Raw genomic sequence first — 24,708 nt, 5'->3', positions numbered from 1 at the left:
ACAAAAACAGAATAATAAGAGAATTTTTTTTTAGCTGAAAGAAACCTTCAAATTAATTAAATTCAGTTAAAATTTTGATATTATAACATATATTTAACATAGTTTGATTTTATATAAATATTAACCAAATAAAATTTGTTTGCCTTTTACGTCTAAATAGCAGACATTGAAGATATTTATTCAGCCATATGCTATAGATATTCCCGTATATATAATATGGCCAACTAGTAACACAGACACAGTATATGCCACTCCAAATTTTCCTCATCTTCATCTAATAATATTTCTATCTAGGCATCTTCTTCATACTACTCTTACATCACTTACTTAAAAGCACCTTTCATAATGTCAAACACAAGTTTAATATGTTAGTAAATAAACTGGTTATATAATGCGTTTGCTAAAGAAATACTTCATTTCTATGTCAAATATTAATGTCTTAAAATTTGCACACATATTAATAACAATTTAACGTACATTTTTATCTATTAATATTCAGTTTTGTTTACTTCCCAATAAATTTATAATATTCATATTTTTAGATTTTATTTTATGTAATTTTTTTAAAAGATATATTAATTAAAATTTTAAACATTACTTTTTTTTGTATACAGAATGAATAGTATGTTGTAAACTTATATTGGTGGTTTACACGGAATCTCTTTGCTTTTTATCAAACATTCTTTTCATGCAAAAAAGTAAAAATATTCGTTTCGTGCAAAAGAAACTTTTCACCACAATCCGTTAAAGTGGAGTTATTGGTTGTTGTATTTTAATGGATTTGAAAATCCGAAGTATATCTAGTGTTATTGGTTCTATGATTTTTAAATCTATATTAAAATCATGTGTTATTGGTTTAATGACATAAATTCTTTATCAAATCAAGTGTTATTCAATCGTACGGATTTACAAATAAATTTGATTTTATAATGGATTTGACTGGATTTGTTTGGATTTTTATGTTAAAAATACAAAGACTCAAATCCGAGGAAAACCTCCGGATTTGTAAATACTAATCCAATTTTTTTTTAAAATATGTATTTTTTACTTAGATTTATAAATACTACATAGATTTCTAAACCAATCAAAATATATAAACCATAACACCTCCTAAGAGCATGATTAATGGGGGTTTTTAGAGCAAAGTATTTATCGGAATATAAGATTCTATCTCTTAACTCTTAGAGCATGTTTATCCCTAAGAAATGGGTTTCTTAGGTTTTTTATGTCTAAAAAAAAAAAATTAAAAAGCAAACCAATCGCGCAGGCCTCCACGAGTCACTGGGGTCCGCGAACAGTGTAAGAAACTAACTAAAATCAGTTTTTAATTAGAAGTTTTTGTAACCGATCCTTAAGGGTTTTGTTGAGGCCCACGTAATAAGAACCTCCTTAAAGACCCCGGATAAACATGTTCTGAGTATTTATTTAGACTTTTCTCGTAAAGGAAACTGCTTTAAAACTGCGTTACAAAACGTACAATTACATTTTGCAGATAACTAAACAGTCATTTTATATTTATCCATATGCTTCGTATATCTTTCTTTATATTCTTACATTTATTATGACTTTGATATAATGCACAAATCAATTTCCGTTTCCTTCTCATAACTAATGCAAAGCCCTTTATACTTTAGCAGTATCTTAAGCTTCTCTTTAATACATTTCCAAAAATACACTTCAAATTTTATTTTACTTTTACATTTGTAAAAGGTTTTATATCTTTTGTGGAGTTTACTTAGAGACGGGAATGGATACCAGGAGAGGCATGGATTTGTCCCGACCCAAAATACGATTGAGCAAAGTCTTCAATATTCTCTAACCTGTCATTATTAGTCCATTAAAAAGAGTTTAGGGCCAAACAAAAAGAATGAAACAACTTTTTAAAACAAAGTTTACTTTACCTGTAGACATAGTTTACCATAATGCCTCCACTTTGATGAATACCTTTCTCTGATCTATCCGCCATCCAATTTATTCTTTCAACCATCTATGCAACATATCAAAACAAAGGGGGCTTATCAATCTCAACCACTCTATGTTTAGTCTAAACCCTTCTCAGTTCTCACATTCACTGGACTTACCGCTCCATTTTGCAAGTGGAAGTTAGCAACAGAGTCTAAAGCTTTTCCTCTCTTCTTCTCCTGCAAGAGGTACCTACATGAAAACATGAAGACAAAACATTAGAGAGCTTATATTTGACCATTACATCTCCAACAATGAACATACCTAGCACACAACCGCATCAGAATAGGTTCTAAAACTGGTAATATACGAGGTGAAGTAGCCCAATCACAGTTCTTTGCTGATAGCAAGTTCAACAGAACTTCCATGCCGTTGCTACCGGAAGAAGAATCACTGCAAAAACAAGTATCATTGGAACTTTGATAAGAACATACATGGAAGAGTTTGATCAATGTATGCTTACTCTGATAGACTCATGAGGGCTTGTTCCTCTTCTGGTAGTAATACTTTCTCGCTGAAAGTAGATGAAGTTGGATTGCTCTGTGTCCCACCACCGCGCTCTTCTTCAGCAAATCTTGACTGAGATGATAGCTTCGAGAGGAGCCATTGCATGTATCCAGGGATGGGGCTTAGTGTTGCAAATGTCTGCAACAGCAAAAAAAAAAAAAAAAAAACATTGATAGTCTCTTTCTCCAGTAACACATTTTGCATACAAATTAGTCAAAAGTACTCACAGAAACATGTGGCATTTCTTTCTTCACCAATGTAATCACTCGTTTGATCAGAAATTTACCTAGGTTTATCCCAGCCAAGCCAGGCTGCAAAAATACATAAGAGGCAAAAAAGCCTTCAATAATGGTTTCACAATCTATAGATATGCAAGAAGTTGAAGAAACCTATATGGTTTGATAATAATGGTTTGGCAATCTATAGATATGTACAATGTTCAAGAAATCGGTAGCCGGTAATTAGGCAATTTATAAGGGATTATTTATTAGGCGGGCGCCTAGACAGGCCTTTTTGAATGCCTAGACTGATTTTGTTAAAAAATGCTCAAGAAAAATCGATTCCTCCTAGACTGCTTTTTAGAAATATGTACAAACCTGAGTTGAAGAAATGGAGTAAAACAAAGCGCATGTTGCTTGGTTCTCTGGTATTGGTGGATTGTCCCACAAAACTTCCTGTCAGGGTACAAGGAAATGTTTAGACAACATGCAGCAAAAGCTAAACTAAACATGCATAGGATTTGAGAGTAGTTTGACCTGAATTGTCTGAGCAACAGTTTCCATAAGAGCAACTTCGATGAAAATAAGTGGTTCACCTTTAAAAAAAAAAAATAACAACGCAATATTAGTCAAAGAATGTGATCAACTTAGAATCAAAGAAACATGTGTATGAAACTAACTAACTAACTAACCAGGGATAGATGGATGAAAATAACCAAAGCATCGACGTCCTATTCCCAATCTTCTTTTAAGATCCAAGAGGTTGCTGATTGGATGTACCGCCTTATGAATCACACACATGTTGTTAGATTAACAACACAAAGTTATTGTAATGGAGACTACTAGTGCAAGTCTACCTCATAAGCGACGATTTTCTCAAGCAAGGAAGCAGGATCATCCCAAGTGATTTGATGAAGCTCTAAAGTAGCAGGACTAAGCCACATCCCTAGTTTCTCCTTTAGATATGAATCTAACGCTCGCAAAGAGGGCATGTTTTCTTTCCTATAACCATAAGTGGCAGATTCAATATTTACCAAACTATAACAGGAGGATGGGGGGAGCATTACGTGAGAATCAAAAGAAGATCAGCACGGAGGATGGAGAGAAACTGCAACCCTCCAGGATGTGTATTCAACCTCTCAAAGAAAGTTTCATACGTTGGCTTGAGAGCATGTCTCAGACTCCACTCAACGCGATAGAAAACAGAAGATGAAGCCTCCTTCTTTGGAGAAGAATGAAGCTCTGCATAGTCATCACTCGATGGGGTTTCAAGTCCAAGATATTGCTTGATGAGTTCTCGGACTTGCTCTCTGTTAACATCGTATTCTTTGGCTAAAGCAAGAAGTAGTTTCCCACGGTCTTCAAGCGAGAGGCTAAAGTATCCCTAGGAATCATTTTGATGAGAATAAGAGCGAGCGTTGAAAGAAGGATGTGAAGATAGTTTATTAATACCTCTTCAAAGTCATTAAGAGTAATGTCTGAGCCACCGGTTTTAGTAGCAGAGATAGCTGTGTGCATTGTTTCACGAACTACATCATATACCCTAAACAATATATTAACAGAACAAATTGTAAATAAAAAAACAGAGATATCCTTTTTAGTCGTCTTATTCCAGATTACAAGTGCATCAGTTAAATTACCTTCCGTTGGTCCCAAAATTACTAGAGTTTCTCAGTATATGATCTCCAGATTGATTATCTTGAGGATTGGATGGGATCTCTTTCTGATAATCAGTCAACAATCAATACAAACAACTTGGGTCTTATTATATTCATACTCTATTTAAAAAGCATTCAAGAAACCATAATAATACAGTGCTCAATAATCAAAAAAGGCTCCAATTTTATTCTTTTTTACATTAAAAAGACAAAACTTTCTCATTTCCCATGATCATATATGGTTGGTTGGATGTTTTGCAGGAAATTGAGAAAAAGGGTTACAAGAAATGGCTTACAGTAAACTGAGAAAGGGACGATTTGGCGGAATGGTTAGACGATCTCATCCTAGCGCGCAACAGAATCGCCAGTTTTTTCTTGCTCATCTCTGTTTCATTTTGATCATCAACGTTAACATCTCATCACCAAAATCAGACAGAAAGTAAAAACGATTCGCATCAGATTAGGACAGGAGGAACCTTAAAATCTGGCCGTCCAAGGATGGCGAAATTAGCAACAGATTTTCTTCTCTGTTCAACGGCTTTAGTAAGTTAAAAGCCCAAAGTATTAAAACGGCGTCGCTTTCACTTCACCAACCGGTTTAATGATGAAGTAACTAATGCACCCCCCCCGGGTGTCTAAGCATGTGTGACGAGCATGAGCTCCGAAACCTGACAGTTTTGTTGAAGATTTGTATGGCTCAATCATCGCATCCCCGAAGCCAGTTGATTAACTCTTTCGTATGATTCCTTTCTTTAAATTTAACCTTCGTAAGTGGATGAAATCATATGATCGATTCCATTGAAAAAGTCTTAAGATAAAAGAAAACTGTGATCTTCGATTTTTGATATGTAAAAATATCGGTTAAAAATAAAGGAAATGATTTAACAATTTTCTGTAACAAAAAGTATTTGTCATCTGCCCAAAAGAACTCCAAAATTAAGAGTTTTGATATGGAAGTGAAATGATCACTGATGTTTGGAGAAAAAAAAAGAATTTAACATGTTGAAAATGTTAAAAATAACAAAAAAACAACTAATTGAAAAAAAAAATCTCTCATCCCTAATTATCAGCACATATTGTCTATGTTTTCTCATAATATTTCAGCCACGTTCAAAATCAGTTGAACACAATTTTCAAACTGTTTTTTTCCCTCGTATATAATTTTGATCTATTAATTTACACATTGTTTTTCTTTTTCAATCTTCTCTTCACAGATGTTTTCTCTTTCTTAAAGATTTTATGTTTTGGTTCGTTTTTTTCTTTCTTTGCAAAAAAGGAGAGATTGAGTACTAGTTTTTTTGCTAAAAAGAGAGATTGACTACACGATTTGTTTGAATTAAACAGGTTTATTCCTGTCTTCTTTCTTTTTTTTCTGTGGCAATTCAAATTTTATTTATTCATCACCTAAATTGATACTCAATCGATAAATACAATAGAATTATGGGAAGAAATTGATACTGGTATGGTATTTTTGAAGAGATTTCAATTTTAATTAACTGCTGTATTTAACTTAGAAACTTCTTCTATCTATTGATTTACAGGTACTGTAGGTTACGGTTTGGAGATGTGGGATGGAGCATAATCAAAATTATTTTTGTGAAAGGGGATTCCAGAGACAAGCATCGAGTACCATTATTCCTATAACAATTGCGAAAGAGCAAAGAGAGAGCCAAAGAGTTGCGAAAGAGCCAACGCTTCTAATACTGTGCCATCATTATTCATATAATACTTTTAGAACAATTTATTTTGTGTAAAATTATGATAATGTTCAAATAATTTTTAAAACGGTAAATTGACCCGTGCGAGCAGTAATACTAGTTTACAATAGCGAACAAAAAAAAATTACATGATGATTGTATGGTGGTAATATTTACAAAAGAAGTTCAATCGGTTTGGCAGTAGAACTGGACTAGACTGATAAGTTTAATCAATCGTCTCGGAAAGTTTAAGTTCAAAAGAAGCCAAACATCTCAAAAATCTTCTCGATCAAGTCTCTTTCTCTGAACTAATCCATAAAATGACGTAATTATAAAACAATTTTTTTTTGTTTGAATAAAATTTTAACATTTCATATTTTGAAAAGAATGCTAAAGCCGTTGTTGTTTCATAAACATATATTTCAAATTTTTGTATAAACTTATGTGTTGTAGTTTTTACCAATATAGTCCCTTACATTTCAAAATTATCAAAGCTTAGTGGTTCTACAAAATGTTTTGAACTACTCATATTTTGACCAACATGACATTTTGATTGTAATCTTACCAAATGATTATAATTGTTCATAAACCCCAAAACGCTTAATGAAAAAGTTTGTTTTCGATAAATTAAGAAAATCTATACCACAAGGCTTTTCTTCCCATGTGAGAGACCCCCATTCATGCTGCGTGTCTAAGTAACTTACAGACAGGCCAACCATTTTTCTGGTGACAATAACAGTTATGAAATCTCTGATCATAATAATACATATATAGAAACATAAAGAAAGAAAAAAACATTCTAGACGTTTCTAGAATTTCTGAAGAACAACAGAGTTGGCGAGACCAGCTTGTTCAATGGTCTGAGTGAGATCAGTCAAAGGCGTAGGTGGGAACCCCATTGTCTGAAGCTGGTAGTTAACCGGAGCTCCAGGTCGAGAAGAGTCAATGAAAACTCGAATGTCGTTGACAGTGTGATAAAGATTGAATTTACCCACAAGCCTGGTCCCATCCGTTAGTCTAATCTGGATCGATGTAGTCGGAAGGGTTTCATCTATTACAAGACTTGGAGTTGGTGATGGTGCTCCTAGACCGGTTTGGTTGGTTTGGATGGGAATGGCAGCGGCATCTGGAGCCTTCGATGAGCCACTTCCGCTGCTGTCGTTGCTGCTACCTCCTAGAGTCCTCCCAACACCCTGGAATGAAACCTTACGCTTCTCTCTTTCCTACAATGAGCAAAAACAAGATAGTTAACTTGATTAAGAATGATAAAAGCGTTAGGTTTATTTTTTTGTATCAGTTACCCGATAAAACCCCTAAAAACCTAAAAACCTAAAAACCCAACTCCAAGATTCAATATAGTATCCGAATTGAGTATTTGAAACCTATGTAATTACTTCAAATACTCAATTTCATGTTTTTTTTCAGCACTCAATTTCATATTTATTTTGGTTTAAACCATACAAAAAGTATTATTAACCAAATCCAAATGAATTTCAAACTTTCAATCCAAAATGAATCTTATACACAATTATAAAATCTGCCTGAATCCGAATTATTATTAACTAAAACTAGAAAGGAGCCTAGGCTCAACCGGAAAACTCAATCCGAACCAGGCATACATAAGATAACATTTTGTTGATGAAGCAAAAGCAAAACATATAAAAGCCAATCAAGAACAAGATATGTACAATAGGGATATAGAGTATAGAGAGGACTCACTGGACATTTCTCTTCCCTCCGCATCAGATTGACATGAACAGGAGCTCTTCTATCTGCAGGCTCAAGCTCTTTGGGGCACTCAGACTTTCGTATGCTCTATAAAAAAGATCACAAACAAATCAAAAAACACAAACAGAAGGCAAAAACAGTTTCACAAGACATTGTTTTACCTCGAGAAAAGAAGCATTCTCTGGATCATCCAACTTCCTCAAAGGACCATCATCTATGGTGAACCCATTAGCCCAGAAAACAATGGTGTGAACCACAGGCTCAGGCTGTTGAGAACCAGTTGAAACACTTTCTCCTGAAAGCAACCTCCCAGTTCCGGTGAAGCTCGTGGAACTCGAAGAAGGAGTCTCGAGAGGTCCTTCCACAGCTCCTAGTTGTCTAGCTTGATTGAATATCTCATCAACATCGTCTTTCTTCGAAGGATCTTGAACAAGCATACCACTGTAACAAGATTCGAATATAAAAAATCATTACAGCACATCGTCATCATCTAATTACAGAACACCAGATCCAAACATGACTAATCACGAATCCTCACACTTGTATCATAATTAGCATTAGAGTGAAGGTTACCTTTTCTCACCGCCGGTGTAGTATTCCTGAGGACTGTCGGAATCACTGTCCGAGTCAGGACCGGACCTTCGATTGAGATCGGAAAGAGTGCGGATTCCACCGGCTCGGCTACTCGATGGCCTCGCCGGTTTCTTGTTGTCCTTCGATGACATTTTTTTTTTCTAAGAGAGAGAGAGAGAGAGAGAGAGAGGAAAGAGCCGAGAGAGTTGAGAAAAATAAAGATATTGAGTGAACGAACGCTAGAGAGAGAGACGATCACTAGTCACTTGTTTCACGCGCTACTTTAGCGCGTGGGTTTATTCTGTGACTTCTCAAGTTAACTTCAGGGAGTACCAAACTCTAGATTTTGCTGTTGGTACTTTGGTTTGGACATTTCTAGCTTCGTTCCTTTGTATGACGTTCGAACTAATTCGATGTATGTTTTGTTCTTCATTTTTTTCTCTAACCTATTGCACTATTCTTAAAACAACTATAATTACACTTCTGAAGAATTGGTGCGACTTTTATTGCTTTTCTTTGTCATGTTTTATTAGATAATTTAGGGTTAATTAAGTTATACACCCTTTGTTTCGAATTAAATGTCGTTTTAGAACAAAATTTCCGTTTCAAAATTAGTGTCATTTTATGATTTCAATGCAAAATTTATTGACTTTTTATTCTAATCTATTTTTCTTTTGATTGAAATTTGGTTAGGTGTATTGGTAATGATGTTTTTATCTAGTAAATAGATAAACTTAAATGTTTTATTCATCTGTGTGTCGAAGTCTAGAACGACAAGTAAAATGAAACGGATAGAGTATATAAAAACAAGAAACTGTTTCCTGGTTTATTCGATCTTAACCGAATTATCCAGACAGTATTAAAAACATGAGAGGCTCAGTTAAACATGAACTTATGCTACAAGCTGGCAATGTGGATATACTTCGCCCTGTCAAAACCGGATCGAGCCGGCTCAGCCTGCCGACGTCTCTAGATAGGAGATCACATGTGCTTCTTCAATAATAAAATCTCAGAATAATTCCAAAGTTGGTTTAGAACTCATAAGAAAATAATTTTTTTGTTAGGCCGATTTCTGTGTGGCCTCAAATAGAAGTAAAGTCACCATCGATTTATCATCTTGAAAAATTGTTTTGACTTTAGAAAAGATCACATCACCTCTTCTTCTTTGGTTCTCCTGCTCCTGTGTACTCCTTGATTAGGGCTTCAACATATTTCCACAATAAACCGCCGACAAGAACTCCATCTTTAGTGAGCGTTAATACACTCAAAACAAAAGAAATTAGGCTATGCAACAGATATGGCTTAACCCAAAATTACCCTGATCCCCAGTTATACATACTAAATTTACAAATATAAATACTTGAATTAATCATCTTATTTTATTGTTTATGATCTGGCAAAATTTAGAAACAATAATTAATCCCATTCTGTTAATTATGATCTAGTCAGAGATGAAAAACAACCTTAATTTTGTTTTCCTCCCCCTTTTATTGCTGAACACCATTTTCCTCCCACTTTAATTTTATGTTTCGTCTCAAAAGATTTTTTTCGAAGCTCTTGGCGATGATTGGTTCAACTGTGACTCTAAAAATTTAGCTGTAGATAAATTGGTTGTAGCTGTAAAGTTGTTAGCGTAGACTTTTTTGCAGAGATTTTTGCTGTAATTAAATTTGTTGTAGCTGTAAATTATAGGTTGTAGATATTTTAAAATAAAATATGTGAAATTATGTGATGTATATATGAAATATTTTTTTTTATCAATCAAATAATTTATATTAATATTTTTTATAAATTCTCAAAGTTTATTGTTATTTAAAATGTGATATGTAAATAATCTATTTTATTTAAAATATTTCAATAATTTTTACAACACCCAAAATTGAATTAAATATTTATAGATGTTTTTAATTATGATTATCTAATTTATTTGATATTATATATAGTTTTTTTATTTCACAGATTCTACAGCCTATAAAAAAAAGCTTTAGATTTTTTCAACTAAAATACATTAAAAAAAATTTTGCTTTAGTTTATTCGTTGTAGCTTTAAAAATAAAATTAAAGCATGATTGATAAAAGTTTATAGAAACTTGATTTAGGTTTTAACTATTAAAAATAAAGCTACAACATGATTGGTAAAGTTTAGTGATTTAAAAGTAAATAAAACTAAAGTAAGGAAATAAAGCCCAACCAATCACTCCCGTTTTATATTACTATTCTTCTTAATGTTGTGAACAAGAGTGTAAATCGTGTTCTCTTGTCTTATTAATCTCTGAATCAAAGTGTTCCCTTATATAGGGGATACAAGGGATAAGTAAAAAGGAAAGTATCCAAATCATAATCCTAGAGTGAAAAGGAAAACCTCCTAATAGATAAACATGAAAGATAAATGGAAACGTCTAAGTAAAGAGGCGGCCGACTCTCTCTCCTCTTGGGCCGCGGTCTCTCTCTCTCTCTATGGGCCTCGGTCTTGGCCTTTGGCTTCTAGCAATCCACATTGTTCATAACACTCCCCCTTGGATGCTAGAACCATATGGGCTCGTATCATGCACGATGTTGCCTCGTTAAAACCTCTCTAGGAAAACCAAAAACCCAAGGTGGGAAAAAATGGAAACCGTAGACAGGAAAAAGAGTACAACGCATGACACTTCCCCTGATGAAGGCATCACTGCAGATCCTTCAGGCGGCGCATCCCTATCTGATGAACCAGCTTCCTGAACGTTGAGGTTGGCAGAGACTTGGTGAAAAGGTCGGCTGAGTTGTCGCTGGATCGGACTTGGACTACTTGAACCTCCTTTGCCTTCTGCAAGTCGTGGGTGAAAAAGAACTTGGGCAGGATGTGCTTGGTCCTGTCTCCTTTGATGTATCCTTCCTTGAGCTGAGCTATGCACGCTGCATTATCCTCGTAGATGATCATTGGCTCCTCTTTCTCTTTTCCCACGGCCAGACCACTCTCTTTTAAGACATGGCCGGTCATGTTCCTCAACCAAACAAGCTCACGGCTTGCCTCATACATGGCTATGATCTCGGCGTGATTGGACGATGTAGCAACTAAGGATTGCTTTGTTGAACGCCAGCATATTGCGGCTCCACTATGTGTAAACACATATCCTGTCTGAGATCTAGCCTGGTGTGGGTCAGATAAGTACCCAACATCTGCATACCCGACCATGTTCTCTCCTGGCCGGTTGGTATAGAACAAACCAAGATCTTTTGTTCCTTGCAGATATCTGAACAGATGCTTCACACCATTCCAATGCCTTAAAGTCGGACATGATCCAAATCTGGATAGTAAACTCACGGCAAAGCTTATGTCCGGTCTAGTATGACTAGCTAAATACATTAAGGCCCCAACGGCACTTAAGTAAGGCATGTCCGGTCCGAGTGCTTCCTCGTCCGGTTTCTTAGGTCCGAATGGATCCTTCTCAAGGTCTAAGGACCTTACGACCATAGGACACGGTAAGGGGTGTGCCTGGTCCATATTGAATTGCTTGAGTATCTTTTCTGTATAAGTTTCTTGATGCACAAGGATGCCATTTGCTTTATACTCAAACTGTAATCCCAAACAGAACTTAGTTTTCCCTAAGTCTTTCATTTCGAATTCTTTCTTTAGACATTCGACGGTTTGGGAAATCTCTCCAGAGGTTCCTATTATGTTCAGGTCGTCCACGTAGACAGATATTATAACATAACCCTTGCTGTCGAATTTCTTTATGAATATACATGGACTTATTGGATCGTTCTTATAACCCTCTTTGGTTAGGTACTCGGATAGCCGGTTATACCACATTCGACCTGACTGTTTTAAACCATATAAAGCTTTGTTCAGCTTAATGCAATGTTGTTCTCGAGAACCTTTCTTATCTTTGAGCTCAATACCCTCTGGAACTCTCATATGTATTTCATTGTCCAGTGGTCCGTACAGGTATGCTGTAACTACATCCATTAGGCGCAAATCAATGCTCTCTCTCACGGCCAGACTGATTAAATATCTTAGTGTAGTCGCATCCACCACAGGGGAATAAGTTTCCTCATAGTCTATTCCTGGTCTTTGTGAGAATCCTTGTGCTACAAGCCGTGCTTTGTATCTCACTACTTCTCCTTTCTCATTTCTCTTCCTTACAAAGACCCATTTGTATCCCACTGGTTTGACATCTCTAGGTGTCAAGATTATAGGGCCAAAAACGCCTCTCTTTCTCAATGATTCTAACTCCACGTTTATAGCTTGTTTCCATTTGATCCAATCCGATCTTAGCATGCATTTTTGTATGGACGTGGGTTCTAGATCCTCATCTTTATCCATGATCTCAAGTGCTACCTTGTATGCAAATAAATCATCAACGTTGATATCTTTTCTGTTCCATTGTTTTCCAGACATCACATGGTTTATAGAGATCTCTTGATTGTCCGGTTCTGGTGTCCCGTGAAGTCCAGCGTCCCGGACCTCACTTGGAGGAACGACCGGATCATCGGGTGTGGACGGTTCACTCGGCTCAACCGTTATGGTCGGCTCGACCGGTCCATCTATGTCCTGGACGGTTTTCTTAATGCTCTCGGATCCAGCACCTTTCTTGGATTTCCGAGGCTGTTTGTCTTTGGAACCAATTGGTCTGCCACGTTTTAGACGTTGCTTAGACTCTGTAGCCACTTGACATTGTCCATCTTGGACGTCTAATCTTACAGGTGCATTACACGCCGGGATATGTGATATTGTCACTCTATTTGGGTCAGCAAATGTATCTGGCAGTCTATTAGCTAGCTCTTGAAGATGTATTATCTTCTGGACTTCTAAATCACAATCTTTAGTCCGAGGATCTTGCCAAGATGTCGATGGTCTAAACCATTCTATTTCTTTTGTTATCAACCGGCTGTTATCTCCCCCTAAGGACAGATATGTGGACTCATCAAACTGTGAGTCTTCGTATCTGGCCTTAAACAAATCACCGGTTGTTGGCTCAAGATACTTTATAATACTTGGGGATTCATATCCTACGTATATTCCCATCCTCCTCTGCGGTCCCATCTTAGTTCTCTGTGGTAGAGTAATTGGAACGTAGACGGCACATCCAAATGTTTTGATGTGGGACACGTCTGGCTCATGACCCGTAAGTAATTGGGATGGTGAATATCTATGCTCACTAGATGGCCTGATGCGAATCAGTTCCGTAGCATGTAAAACCGCATGTCCCCATGCTGATACCGGAAGTTTAGACTTCATAAGTAATGGACGGGCTATCAGCTGGATACGTTTAATGAAAGATTCGGCCAAGCCGTTCTGTGTATGGACATTTGCCACGGAGTGTTCTACTTTTACCCCCATGGACATACAGTATTCATTAAACGCCTGGGACGTGAACTCACCAGCATTATCTAGACGTATAGTCTTGAGTGGAAAGTCTGGAAAATGTGCTCTCAGCCTTATCATCTGAGCAAGCAGCCGTGCAAAGGCTAAGTTCTGAGTGGACAACAGACATACATGCGACCATCTGGTCAATGCATCAATGAGGACCATGAAGTATCTAAACGTCCCACAAGGTGGGTGTATCGGTCCACATATGTCCCCTTGGATTCTTTCCAGAAAGTTTAAGGTTTCTTTATTAACCTTGGCTGGTGATGGCCTAGTTATGAGTTTCCCTTGTGCACATGCAGCACATGTGAGATTTCGTGGGATCACTCCTTTAAACGTATGCCCTAATGAATTCATCATTAGTTTTCGCATCATTCCTGTTCCGGGATGGCCAAGTCGGTTATGCCATAAAGTGAATAGCTCTGAGGTATTTGCCTCGACCATACTGATCCGTGCATAGTAAAGACCAGTAGACATTGCGGGCATGGTCTCTAGGATCTTTTTATTGCCTTTGGTGATCAAAGTTATGTTAAGGAATTCTTTGTTTCCTTCTTCCCATGTTTCAAGGTGAAAACCGTTCAACCTTATGTCCTTAAAACTCAATAAGCTTCTTCTAGAGCTTGGGGAATACAAGGCGGTTTTGATCTCTAGGTGAGTGCCTTTGGGCATCATCACATAGGCCTGGCCGTGACCTTCAATCAGGCTGGCCTCACCCGCAATGGTTTGTACCTTTGCACTTTGCAATGTGAGATTCATGAAATACCTTTTGTCTCTAAGGATCGTATGACTTGTGCCACTATCCACCACAAGTATACTCATCTCATCATTCATTTCTATAAGTAAAATTTACTAGACTTTAGAGACTTTGTAAAACTTTTATTATAAATGTCATTTCATAAAATAAAAACACCAAATCAAAGACATAAAGCAATAAGACAATGTGATTCGAAAAACTAGTCCTTTAGACAATCAGAAGTTTCAAAATCCATTTGGTCATCTTTGTTGTCCCTGTCGGATTCATCATCAGCATCATACTCATATCCTTTGTCATCATGACCGTTTTCTTGGATCATGTTTGCCTCCGGGTTCTTGTTCTTGATACTCTCTTGATAGAGTTCGCACAAGTGCTTTGGAGTTCTGCAGTTCTTGGCCCAATGATTGTCCATCCCGCATCTGTGACATAAGGACTTGGACGTGTGAGATGGTTTGGATATGCCACCTCGTCCACGGCCATAACTCCCTCGGCCCCGACCGTAATTGGAACCACGACCACGGTTATTGTGGTTTCCTCTTCGGCCGGTTGAGTAGTTATCTCGACCGTTATGATTGTCACGCCTACGCCCCCTGTACCCACCACGGCCATGACCGTATGGTTTCCTGTTGTCTTGGGCATAGTAGGTTTCTTTGGGATCTTTCTTTTCAATGTCATGGGCTTCGGGTAATGGTGCTGTCCCGGCCGGTCTAGCTCCACTGTTCTTCATGAGAAGCTCATTATTTGCCTCAGCCAAGAGTAGACAGGAGATCAGATCAGTGTATGTGGCAAAACCTTTTGTTCTATATTGCTGCTGCAATACAGAATTCGACTGATTGAAAGTCGTATAGGTCTTTTCAAGCATCATCACATCAGACACTTCTTCACCACACAGTCTTAGTATTGAGACGATTTTGAACAAGGCCGAGTTGTATTCATCCACGGACTTGAAGTCCATGAATCTGAGATGCATCCAATCGTGCCTTGCCTTTGGAAGCAACACCATCTTTTGGTGATCATATCTGTGCCTTAAAGCATTCCAAAGATCCAATGGATTCTCAATCGTCATGTACTGATCCTTAAGACCTTCAATGAGATGATGGCGCATATAACATATGGCCCTGTATCTATTCTTTTCATTCTCATTACTGTCCTCGATGATAGTATCACCGAGTCCCTTGGATTTTAGACTAATCCTTGTGTCTAGCGCCCACTGCAAGTAATTGTCTCCGGAGAGATTCAGGGCTGCATAGTCTCTGTTTGCTATTTTCGACATCTGATCCACATTATCATGCAAGACATTAGATTCATAATGGGATCACGTGGCCGCATGATATAAGCAAGCTCGGCCACAACACGTCTTATGCATTTATGATGTTCAAGCAATTCTAATTCGACCATGGTGCTATCAAGCAAGCCGCACGGCTATATGAACAATCAATGGGTTCGGTTATGCAATTCTAAATTTACCATGGTGCAATCAATCCTAAAAATCAATTCTACATGTGCCAGGATGATTAATGCCACACGGCCATATGAGTTTTAATGCAATCAGATTCGAGATCATGTGTTTCTATATGCTGGCCGATCAGTTGTGAATGCAATACCATGTTCAGATTCATGTAGAAACAATTTTAAAACATTCCTATGATCCTTAGGGTTTCAATCTTTAATTTTCTATCAATCTTATGTTTAAGGTTTCAAGGCCTTAAGTATTTTCAGTTTCAGACAGATTAATTCAATCAATCTAAACATTCCTAAACCTCAATTCAAATCAGAAATCAATCAATCAAGATCAATCTTAAAATCGGCTAGTGTTTCCTTTAGGGGTTAGGGTTTTCGATTCCTTAGTTTAGGGTTTGCCAATTTCAGATTTAATCAATCAACAAACAAGATAGGTTCTAATAGGAATCGATTCATGTTTCTAGTTCTTAGAGATTGTCGATTTTAGTCTTAAGTTTCTTTTAGGGTTTCATGGTTTCCATAATGATGGAATTAGGGTTCTTACTCTCTAAGTTCTCAGATTGTGTTTATACCTTAGTTTAGTAGGGGTTTATGAACCGGACCACCAGAGAACGGATGGAACTTCGAGCTGAGATGATCGGACGTCTGCTGCCTCCTATCGGGTCGCGGATGGGGTCAATCGCGGCTGGAGATGTCTCGGCTGTGAGCTGATCGGGGATCGGATCGTCTCGGGTCGTCTCGCGGGGTTCGGGTTCGATCGCGAGCTGGGTTGCGGTCCTTCTCGGTCTGGAACGTGATCTGAGAAGCTGAGATGGGTCTACTGGGTTCTTGATGAACAAGGGACAAGGTTTAGGTTTAAGGTTTTGGTTTTGGATCGCCGGCTTAGACTTTTAGGTTTCTAGGTTTCGATTTTGGTCTCAGGGTTCAGAGGCTATCGTGCTGATAACGTGTTGTGAACAAGAGTGTAAATCGTGTTCTCTTGTCTTATTAATCTCTGAATCAAAGTGTTCCCTTATATAGGGGATACAAGGGATAAGTAAAAAGGAAAGTATCCAAATCATAATCCTAGAGTGAAAAGGAAAACCTCCTAATAGATAAACATGAAAGATAAATGGAAACGTCTAAGTAAAGAGGCGGCCGACTCTCTCTCCTCTTGGGCCGCGGTCTCTCTCTCTCTCTATGGGCCTCGGTCTTGGCCTTTGGCTTCTAGCAATCCACATTGTTCATAACACTTAAGACATTTGTGTGCTTAATTGCTTGGCAAAGCATAATTTTCTGAACATATTTCTCATTTAGACCTCATGGCCCATACTGTATAGTTTGTAGAAGTTAGAATCGGACATTGAATTTATATCGTCTTCGTCTAATTCCTTGGACAAGTGGTTTTGTGTAAGGTTTCCCATGGCTTGGTTATCTTACTTGTTTGCACAGCTTCGTGAACGAGTCGTCGAGTTGATCAATCTATATTAAAGCCGAATTCTTCTTATCATTATCGCATGACTTTTTCGATTAATTACAAAAATTTATATTACTTTTTTCAATTGTTTTAAATGGTTTTCGGAAATTGAAAACCCAACAATTAGAAAAGTAGTTTGTTTCTGTCCAATTAAACAAAACAGCTCAATAATTTAAACAATATATTCATCGTTTTTTAAGCCTATTTCGCGTATATTTACTAACCCATCCATATTCGTTTGTGTTCTAACCTATAACTTAAAACTCTATTCAAACCCTAACTTTATTCAAACCCTATTAACACCATCAAAAACCCGTTGTCCAAAAACCTATACCAAATATATTGGAGTTCATTATAATGCCTATGTCGTATTTAAATTTTTCTTATATGAAATTGCCGAAATATATTAAATATTATATTTCAATAATATTAATTATACTATCATAGTATAGGGTTAGTATATTTCGAAATAATTATTTTCAATGTTAATGACCTTTTAAACAACCAATAATATTTAAATATTTATATTTACAAAATTTGGTATATAAATATAAATATAAAATATAATAAATAGAAACTCATAAAGTTTTGGATTCAAATCAAATAAATTCCAAGAATGTTCTCTATAACATCCGTTTTTCGTAATTGCTACATACAATAAATTCAAAAGATAATGAATAGAAACAAGATTTTCCGATGTAACTAAATTAACTTAATGAACACGCAGAAAATATATTCTCTTTGACATGGTAACTGAATTTTCCGAATACTAATCATAAAAGATAGAGATATTCGATAATAAAGAGAGGATCCCCCAACTTATTTGTTATTCTTTGCTATATTATTTATACCTTAAATAAATAGATTTGTAAATAAAATAATTTTCTAAATATTTCTCCCATTGTATTATATTGGTGATTCACAATATGAGGATTTTTTATTTTACCTCAATTATTTGAAATGATTTAAAACAGAAATGTAACCAGAAGCAAAAAATTCGAAAATTTTATATATCCATACCACACAAAATATCAAAATATTCAATCACTTTAACCAAAACTCAACTTCATATATAACCAAAATTGTTCATATATTTCTAAACCAAAAACCACAACCAAACTGAAATCGAAAACCAATAAAAACAAATTAGAGTCAAAACGAAAACCGAAAATGTTTATGGCGAAACAAATTAGTTAACAAACAGCTATATCAATACATTTGTCAACAAATATACTCTCGCGCTTTCAAAGTGCGGGTCAAAATCTAGTTTATCTTAAGCTTTAATACCAAATAAAAGATAAATGTTTCGCGTGTTCTTTAGGATTAATATGAATCTCTTATTAATGTTTAAAAAATTATTCAAAAACTAAACTCTCGAATTCTATATCTCATTGTCTCAACTCAACAATAGTATATATATAGTGAACACATTTTGCTATTAGTAATAGATAACTTTTAATACTGTTAGGATATGATTACATTACGTCTATCTTACCCTAACTAATTAGTTAGAGATATCTTGGGCTACAAGTTTATGCTTTCGAAGCTTATCCAACAAATCCCACATCTCTTTTTCTTTTTCTTCATTTTCTAATTCTTTTTATATTTTATTTAGGAAAAACTTTTTTTCATACTCTCTGATGCAGATGTCCTGGATATCCGGCAACCTGAAAAGTCAATCTTTTAAGTTGTTGCATGCCATAAAAAAGGGGTATGCATTTTAAATTCTTGCATTCCTTCATACGTAGGCATCTGAGCTTATAAAAGGTATTGATCCACCAAGGAACTTCTTTGATAGCTGTTCGGTTTAGAATAAGAAGATAAATTGTGTTTGAGATCATAGGAAATATCTTCAGCCTTGAGCATTCGTCGAAATTGAGGCAGTCAAGAGATGTAAGGTTTAAGTCGGCTGGAAGAGCCTCCAGGTTTGTACAATCTTCCATGCTTAAAGAAGCCAACTTCTTGAGATTCTGAATAGAGGAAGAAGGAAGCTCCACCAAACTTGAGCAACCCCCAAGATTCATCTCTTCCAACTTCCGATGTGGGATCTTTGTTCTTAATAAGCCCTTTCGAGATGATGACTCTTTGAACGTCAATCTCGGAATGTTCGGACAAAGATTGATGGGCCAGCTTTGGGCTATAACGATGTGGATCAATGTGGACTGCGTGGATCGGGTTCTGATACCATGTTAAGCTAGATGGGCTCCAAGTTTCCAATTGGTGATAGTGGATTGGTTCATCTATATTATATATTGCTTAGGATCACTTCCAACTTCCAGTGTGGAACCTTTGTCCCTAATATCATCCACTCCATATTAACTGCCAGCTAAAGATCTGGGACTTCTTGAAGCTTCTCAGATCCCGACAAGTCTACCATTGTAAGGAATGTTGTAAGGAATGTAAGCGGCTGCAAAACAAACAAAACAAGCCCAACGTGTTGGTTTAAAGATATACATGTTGTTATGAAGCCAGTGGAGAACCAGTACCTATGCTCCTTCCCATAGTTTCCGAATCTTGATTTCTTTCATCCTAAGAGTTTTGACCTTCTCTAGATGCAAGATATAAGGGAATTCTTCAATCATTGTTTGGCTTAGATCAAGTCTTGAAATGTTACTTGAGATATCAAGAAACTTTTTTTAGCTGTGAGCATCCACCGAGATCGAGTCTATCAAGAGATTTAAGGTTGATTTCTGATGGAAGAGCCTCAAGGTTTGTGCACTTACTCATGTCCAACACCAATAGTTTATGGAGATTCCTAATAGAGGAAGTTATTCCCACCAAACTCGAGCAACCTGTGAGCAACAATTTCTCAAGATTGGCCAATGAGAGAACTGGGATTTCTTCCAGGTTTTTAGATCCTGACAAATCCATACGCTTAGGCATGTGAGGGGCTAACAAAGGAAAGACCATTTGCGAAGGAGAATTTTAAACTCAGAGCCTTGCTGCTTTGGAGTATCAGTGACTATCCAGCCTCCGGAACACTGTCTGGATGTAAAGTAAAGGGGAAACAAGCCTGCAATGTATGTGGAAAGGATACACATGCAAGGTGGCTTAAGTTTAGCCGCAAGTTTGTCTACATGGGAAACAGAAAGAGACTACCACCTGGCCATCGTTACAGATATAAAAAAGCTTGGTTTGACAACACTGTGGAGGAAGGGAATGCGAATAGGATACAAACTGGCGCTGAGATATATGAGACACTACAAGCTTTTAGGAATAATTTTGGTAGACCTCTAGAGAAGGAAAAAAAAAGACCAGAGTTGGACGATGATGAGAGGGTTCAAGAAGAAGAGTGTGAAGAATCAAATGAACTATGGCGGTGGAAGAAGAAATCAATATTCTTTGAACTACCTTACTGGAAGGTAAAGTATAGTAATTGACCTATATTATGTGATTGTTGTATATGAATATGCCTAACAGTTTCTTGTTTAATGTGTTAGAAGTTGCCTGTTCGTCATAATATTTATGTTATGCACGTAGAAAAGAATATGTCGGATTCTATATTGTCTCTCTTGATGCAAAGTGCAAAATCAAAAGATGGGTTGAAAGCAAGAAAAGACTTAGAAGATATTGGAATCAGAAATCACTTGCACACAGAGGTGAGTGGAAAGAAAACATACTTACCTCCAGCTGCCTACTGGTTATCGAAGAAAGATAAGACCATTTTCTGCCAAAGGTTAGCTAAGTTTAGAGGTCCTGATGGTTATTGTGGTAATATTGCAAATAGTATTTCAGTTAACCCTCCAAATATTGGTAGTTTAAAGTCGCATGATCATCATGTCCTAGTACATAACTTGTTACCAGCTGCATTAAGAGGGTTGTTACATAGGGGTCCTAGAATAGCCATAAATAGATTATGCAGTTACTTCAACAGTTTGTGTCAGCGCATCATTGACCCGGAGAAACTTATATCCATGGAGACAGAGTTTGTGGAAACAATGTGTCAACTGGAGCGCTTCTTCCCTCCAGCCCTTTTTGATATCATGTTCCACCTTCCAATACATCTATCAAAAGAGGCACGCTTGGGAGGACCAGTACACTTCCGCTGGATGTATCCCTTCGAAAGGTTTTTGATGAACTCATTTGCTTCAATATATGTATTTCCCGCAATGATGTTTGACTAATTCATATTTCCTGACTGAGTTATAGGTACATGAAAACACTAAAGGCTTTTGTTAAGAATTATGCAAGGCCAAAAGCATGTATGGCTGAGGCGTATTTAGCTGGAGAATGCATTGCATTTTGTTTAGAGTTCTTTAAAGATTCAGTACCAGTTCAAGAAGCAGTTAATCGTGATGAAGATGTTGAGGCTGACAGAATGGTGGTTGAAGGCCGACCTCTGCAGAAGGGTATAGAGGTTACCCTTTCAGATAAAGATAGAGACATTGCACATCGCTATGTGCTAATGAAAATGGCATCTTTGGATCCTTTTCTTGAGTAAGTTATTCTCTATGTTTCATCTACTAGTTTTACTTATAATTTCATTTTCATATATTGTCATTTAATTTAAAATCAGGATGCATTTGGAAGAGTTACAAGCTAAGGATGCTCGATTTGCTAGAAATGAAACTTTGTTATGGAAAAACCATACTGAGAACTTTGCAGAATGACTTAAAAATAAGGTTTCCAACTCCATCTTCTTTTTTTGATTATTATTGTAAATACTGGTTAGCTTGTATTTTGACGACTAGTTAGCTTGTATCTTGATGACTGGTTAGCTTGTAGCTTGAAGAACATGTCCAGTTTTTAGTATTTCGATGACTGGCTAGCTTGTGTCTTGATGACTGATTAGCTTGTAGCTTGATGAACCTATCTGGATTTTAGTATTTTGATGATTGGTTAGCTTGTAGATTGATGATTGGTTTCGTGGTACATATTATCATGTTTTGATTATCATTTTAGTACCTCTGGCTTGATGATCATGTTCTAATTTCCTGCGGCAGATTCATTCAGACTCAACAAATAGTCATTCCAAGGAGATAAGGTGGTTGGCATTTGGACCAAGAAATGTTGCTTTAGCACATAAAGGATTCATCATTAATGGGCAACGATTTCATACTGATGCGGTCAAGCTGAAGACACAAAACAGTGGAGTAACTTATGAAGCCTTTAGCATGTGTAGATCAAGTGCTCGAGATATGAAACAAGTCGCTGATATGCTTACATACTATGGAGTGATAAAGGAGATTTTACTCATCGACTATCACATGTTCAAAGTGCCACTGTTTAGATGCAACTGGGCAAACACAGGGAATGGTGCGAAGGAAGAAGATGGCTTCACTCTTGTTAACCTTCATATGAACCAAGCAGCCTATTTGAAAGATCCATTCATTCTACCTTCTCAAGCGAAACAGGTTTTCTACTCTAGGGAGGATGATAATTCAAATTGGTATGTTGTTATGAGAGCACCACCTAGAGGTTATCATGAGTTGGAAACAAAAGAGGATTTAGGTGGTGCACCTTTGCCTGTCCAAGAAGTTGATGATATGGTTGATGAAGCTTCGGATGGTGATAGTGTTTATGTTAGGGATGATTGTGAAGGTTTATTAGTGGTAGATTGATAGGTTGTATGTTTGTGTGATGGTTTGTATGAATGTGATAATGTTGTGTTATGGGTTTTTAAATAATTATTTAGTTTTTTGGATTTTTAATAATTTAAATTCTTTTTATTACAAATTTTTGATTTAATTATTACAAAAAAAATCAATTCATAATTATTATTAATAAATTTTCGAATAATTTAAAAACTAATTAATAACACGAAACATTTGCTATCTTTGCTATTGGAAAAAGCAAATTATTAGGTATTAATAACATTTGTACAACATTATTATAAATATTAACAATTGCGTACATAAACACACTATTGTTGTACGCTTAATTATAGCACAAAGAAAAACCGCTATTAAAAGGGTCGGACCTATTATAACGGGCGCTGTCAGAGCGGACAAGGAAACGCTATTATACATGACTCATAGTGTTTTCCGTCCGCTATTACTACCCACATTTCCTGTAGTGTCACCATCATTGTCTAGCTTTACTTCGAAAACAATAAATCTATAGTGTAATCTTAGAGTCTCTGTGGATTCAATCCCTAAGTACTACAACTTAACCTCTTATTTGAGAGAGTAAAATCACTCATTAGGGTTGAGTGATATCACGCTTTTTTAGAAGAAATGTTTTTCCGACCAAACTGATCAATATATGGAGTTACTTGAAAAAAATACTTTCAGAAAATTTCATACCTGCTGGATGAGAAATGCTATATTTATTAAAGTGATTCCATAATTTGTTCAAAACCATGTAAAACTAGTGATTGGTAAACATAAAACATAAGAACAACACAAGTATTTTCTAACCTGATTTAGCATAGACATAAAAGATAGCTAAGGTTACAACCTAATCAAATAGTTGTAGTTTGATAGTAAAGACTGATTTAGAATAAGATGTAAATCAATCAGTCATGTATTGAAATTTTAAAAACTCATTCTTTATATCATGTCTTAGGTTCCATCATAATAGAATTGGATTCCACCTCAATATTATACATTTGAAAGATTAATCGAGCTTCTGCCAAAATTTCATGTTCCTATAACCAAACTTAACGATTCAATTTTAATTGGATCTTCTAGTGATGTCAAGTGTTTCCATCTATCATATTAGACAGGTCCACAACGCCCCGTTTCAATTCTAGATGTTCAGCTTTATTCATTTCACACAATTCTGTAATATACATTGTAGCTTATAATCAATAATAATTTGAAGGGGGTTATTAAAATATTTATTTTTGATTAGAAATGGTTTCCATTGACAATAAAAAATATTGGAAATTTTTTTCTATCACATTATATACATAAAAACCAGAATACACCAAGTTGATTTACATGAATGTAAAATAAATAGTCAACGTACATAATCGCTATTGTAGTTTGTTGATTTATGATATTTTTTTTACATAATGATTCAACCTTAATTACTTAATAGCAAATTATTTAAAAAAAATAAAAAAATAGCAAAATTATATATATTTTTTATAATCTATAAATAAAGACTAGTCTAGTTTCATTTGAATATAGAAAATCATTTTTTGTTACGTTTGTTTATTGCCTTATAATCAACTATTTTAGTGTTTAAATTTTTATTTAATAATATTAATGTTTAAAATTTAATTTTAAATACATAAAATATAAAATTAATTAATTAAATTACGTTAGTTTAGTTAATTAGAATAAAATATTTTTAATATGTAGTTATTAAATTAAAAAAACAAAAATATAAATTATTAATAGTGGGATCGGATGTTGAATTTTATTAAACAAAACTATTGTAGACGTTTAAAATGACGTTT

General features: G+C 35.9%; 5 protein-coding genes across 5 annotated transcripts; 1 reads left to right on the top strand and 4 right to left on the bottom strand.

Moving 5' to 3' along the window:
- Positions 1-1,621: 1,621 nt before the first annotated feature.
- On the bottom strand, positions 1,622-5,028 carry LOC111205792 (malonyl-CoA decarboxylase, mitochondrial-like). The gene is made up of 15 exons (XM_048751001.1): positions 4,822-5,028; positions 4,642-4,730; positions 4,328-4,410; positions 4,140-4,230; positions 3,755-4,071; positions 3,545-3,689; positions 3,380-3,470; positions 3,225-3,283; positions 3,066-3,143; positions 2,697-2,780; positions 2,426-2,607; positions 2,227-2,355; positions 2,082-2,154; positions 1,902-1,987; positions 1,622-1,820 (listed from the first exon to the last, which is right to left on the bottom strand). Exons 2-15 carry the CDS (start codon positions 4,726-4,728, stop codon positions 1,736-1,738), a joined length of 1,590 nt encoding a protein of 529 aa, XP_048606958.1. The 5' UTR covers positions 4,729-4,730; positions 4,822-5,028; the 3' UTR covers positions 1,622-1,735.
- A 1,614-nt stretch (positions 5,029-6,642) lies between these two features.
- On the bottom strand, positions 6,643-8,600 carry LOC106438767 (plant UBX domain-containing protein 4). Its single transcript, XM_013880039.3, has 4 exons — positions 8,344-8,600; positions 7,932-8,211; positions 7,762-7,857; positions 6,643-7,265 (listed from the first exon to the last, which is right to left on the bottom strand). Exons 1-4 carry the CDS (start codon positions 8,493-8,495, stop codon positions 6,852-6,854), a joined length of 942 nt encoding a protein of 313 aa, XP_013735493.3. The 5' UTR covers positions 8,496-8,600; the 3' UTR covers positions 6,643-6,851.
- A 2,523-nt stretch (positions 8,601-11,123) lies between these two features.
- On the bottom strand, positions 11,124-11,823 carry LOC125582964 (secreted RxLR effector protein 161-like). The gene is made up of 2 exons (XM_048749449.1): positions 11,234-11,823; positions 11,124-11,145 (listed from the first exon to the last, which is right to left on the bottom strand). Exons 1-2 carry the CDS (start codon positions 11,821-11,823, stop codon positions 11,124-11,126), a joined length of 612 nt encoding a protein of 203 aa, XP_048605406.1.
- Positions 11,824-14,642: 2,819 nt separating this feature from the next.
- Positions 14,643-15,548, bottom strand: LOC106355751. Its single transcript, XM_048749448.1, has 2 exons — positions 14,812-15,548; positions 14,643-14,697 (listed from the first exon to the last, which is right to left on the bottom strand). The coding sequence occupies exons 1-2, from the start codon at positions 15,546-15,548 to the stop codon at positions 14,643-14,645; spliced, it is 792 nt and encodes a 263-aa protein (XP_048605405.1).
- A 4,889-nt stretch (positions 15,549-20,437) lies between these two features.
- LOC111205791 lies at positions 20,438-22,921 on the top strand. Its single transcript, XM_022702011.1, has 4 exons — positions 20,438-20,722; positions 20,801-21,426; positions 21,510-21,759; positions 22,304-22,921. Exons 1-4 carry the CDS (start codon positions 20,438-20,440, stop codon positions 22,919-22,921), a joined length of 1,779 nt encoding a protein of 592 aa, XP_022557732.1.
- The last annotated feature ends 1,787 nt before the right edge of the window (positions 22,922-24,708 follow it).

The sequence above is a fragment of the Brassica napus genome, chromosome C3 (assembly GCF_020379485.1).
Source record: "Brassica napus cultivar Da-Ae chromosome C3, Da-Ae, whole genome shotgun sequence".
Lineage (NCBI taxonomy): Eukaryota > Viridiplantae > Streptophyta > Magnoliopsida > Brassicales > Brassicaceae > Brassica > Brassica napus.
This window is presented reverse-complemented; position numbering and strand designations above follow the sequence as displayed.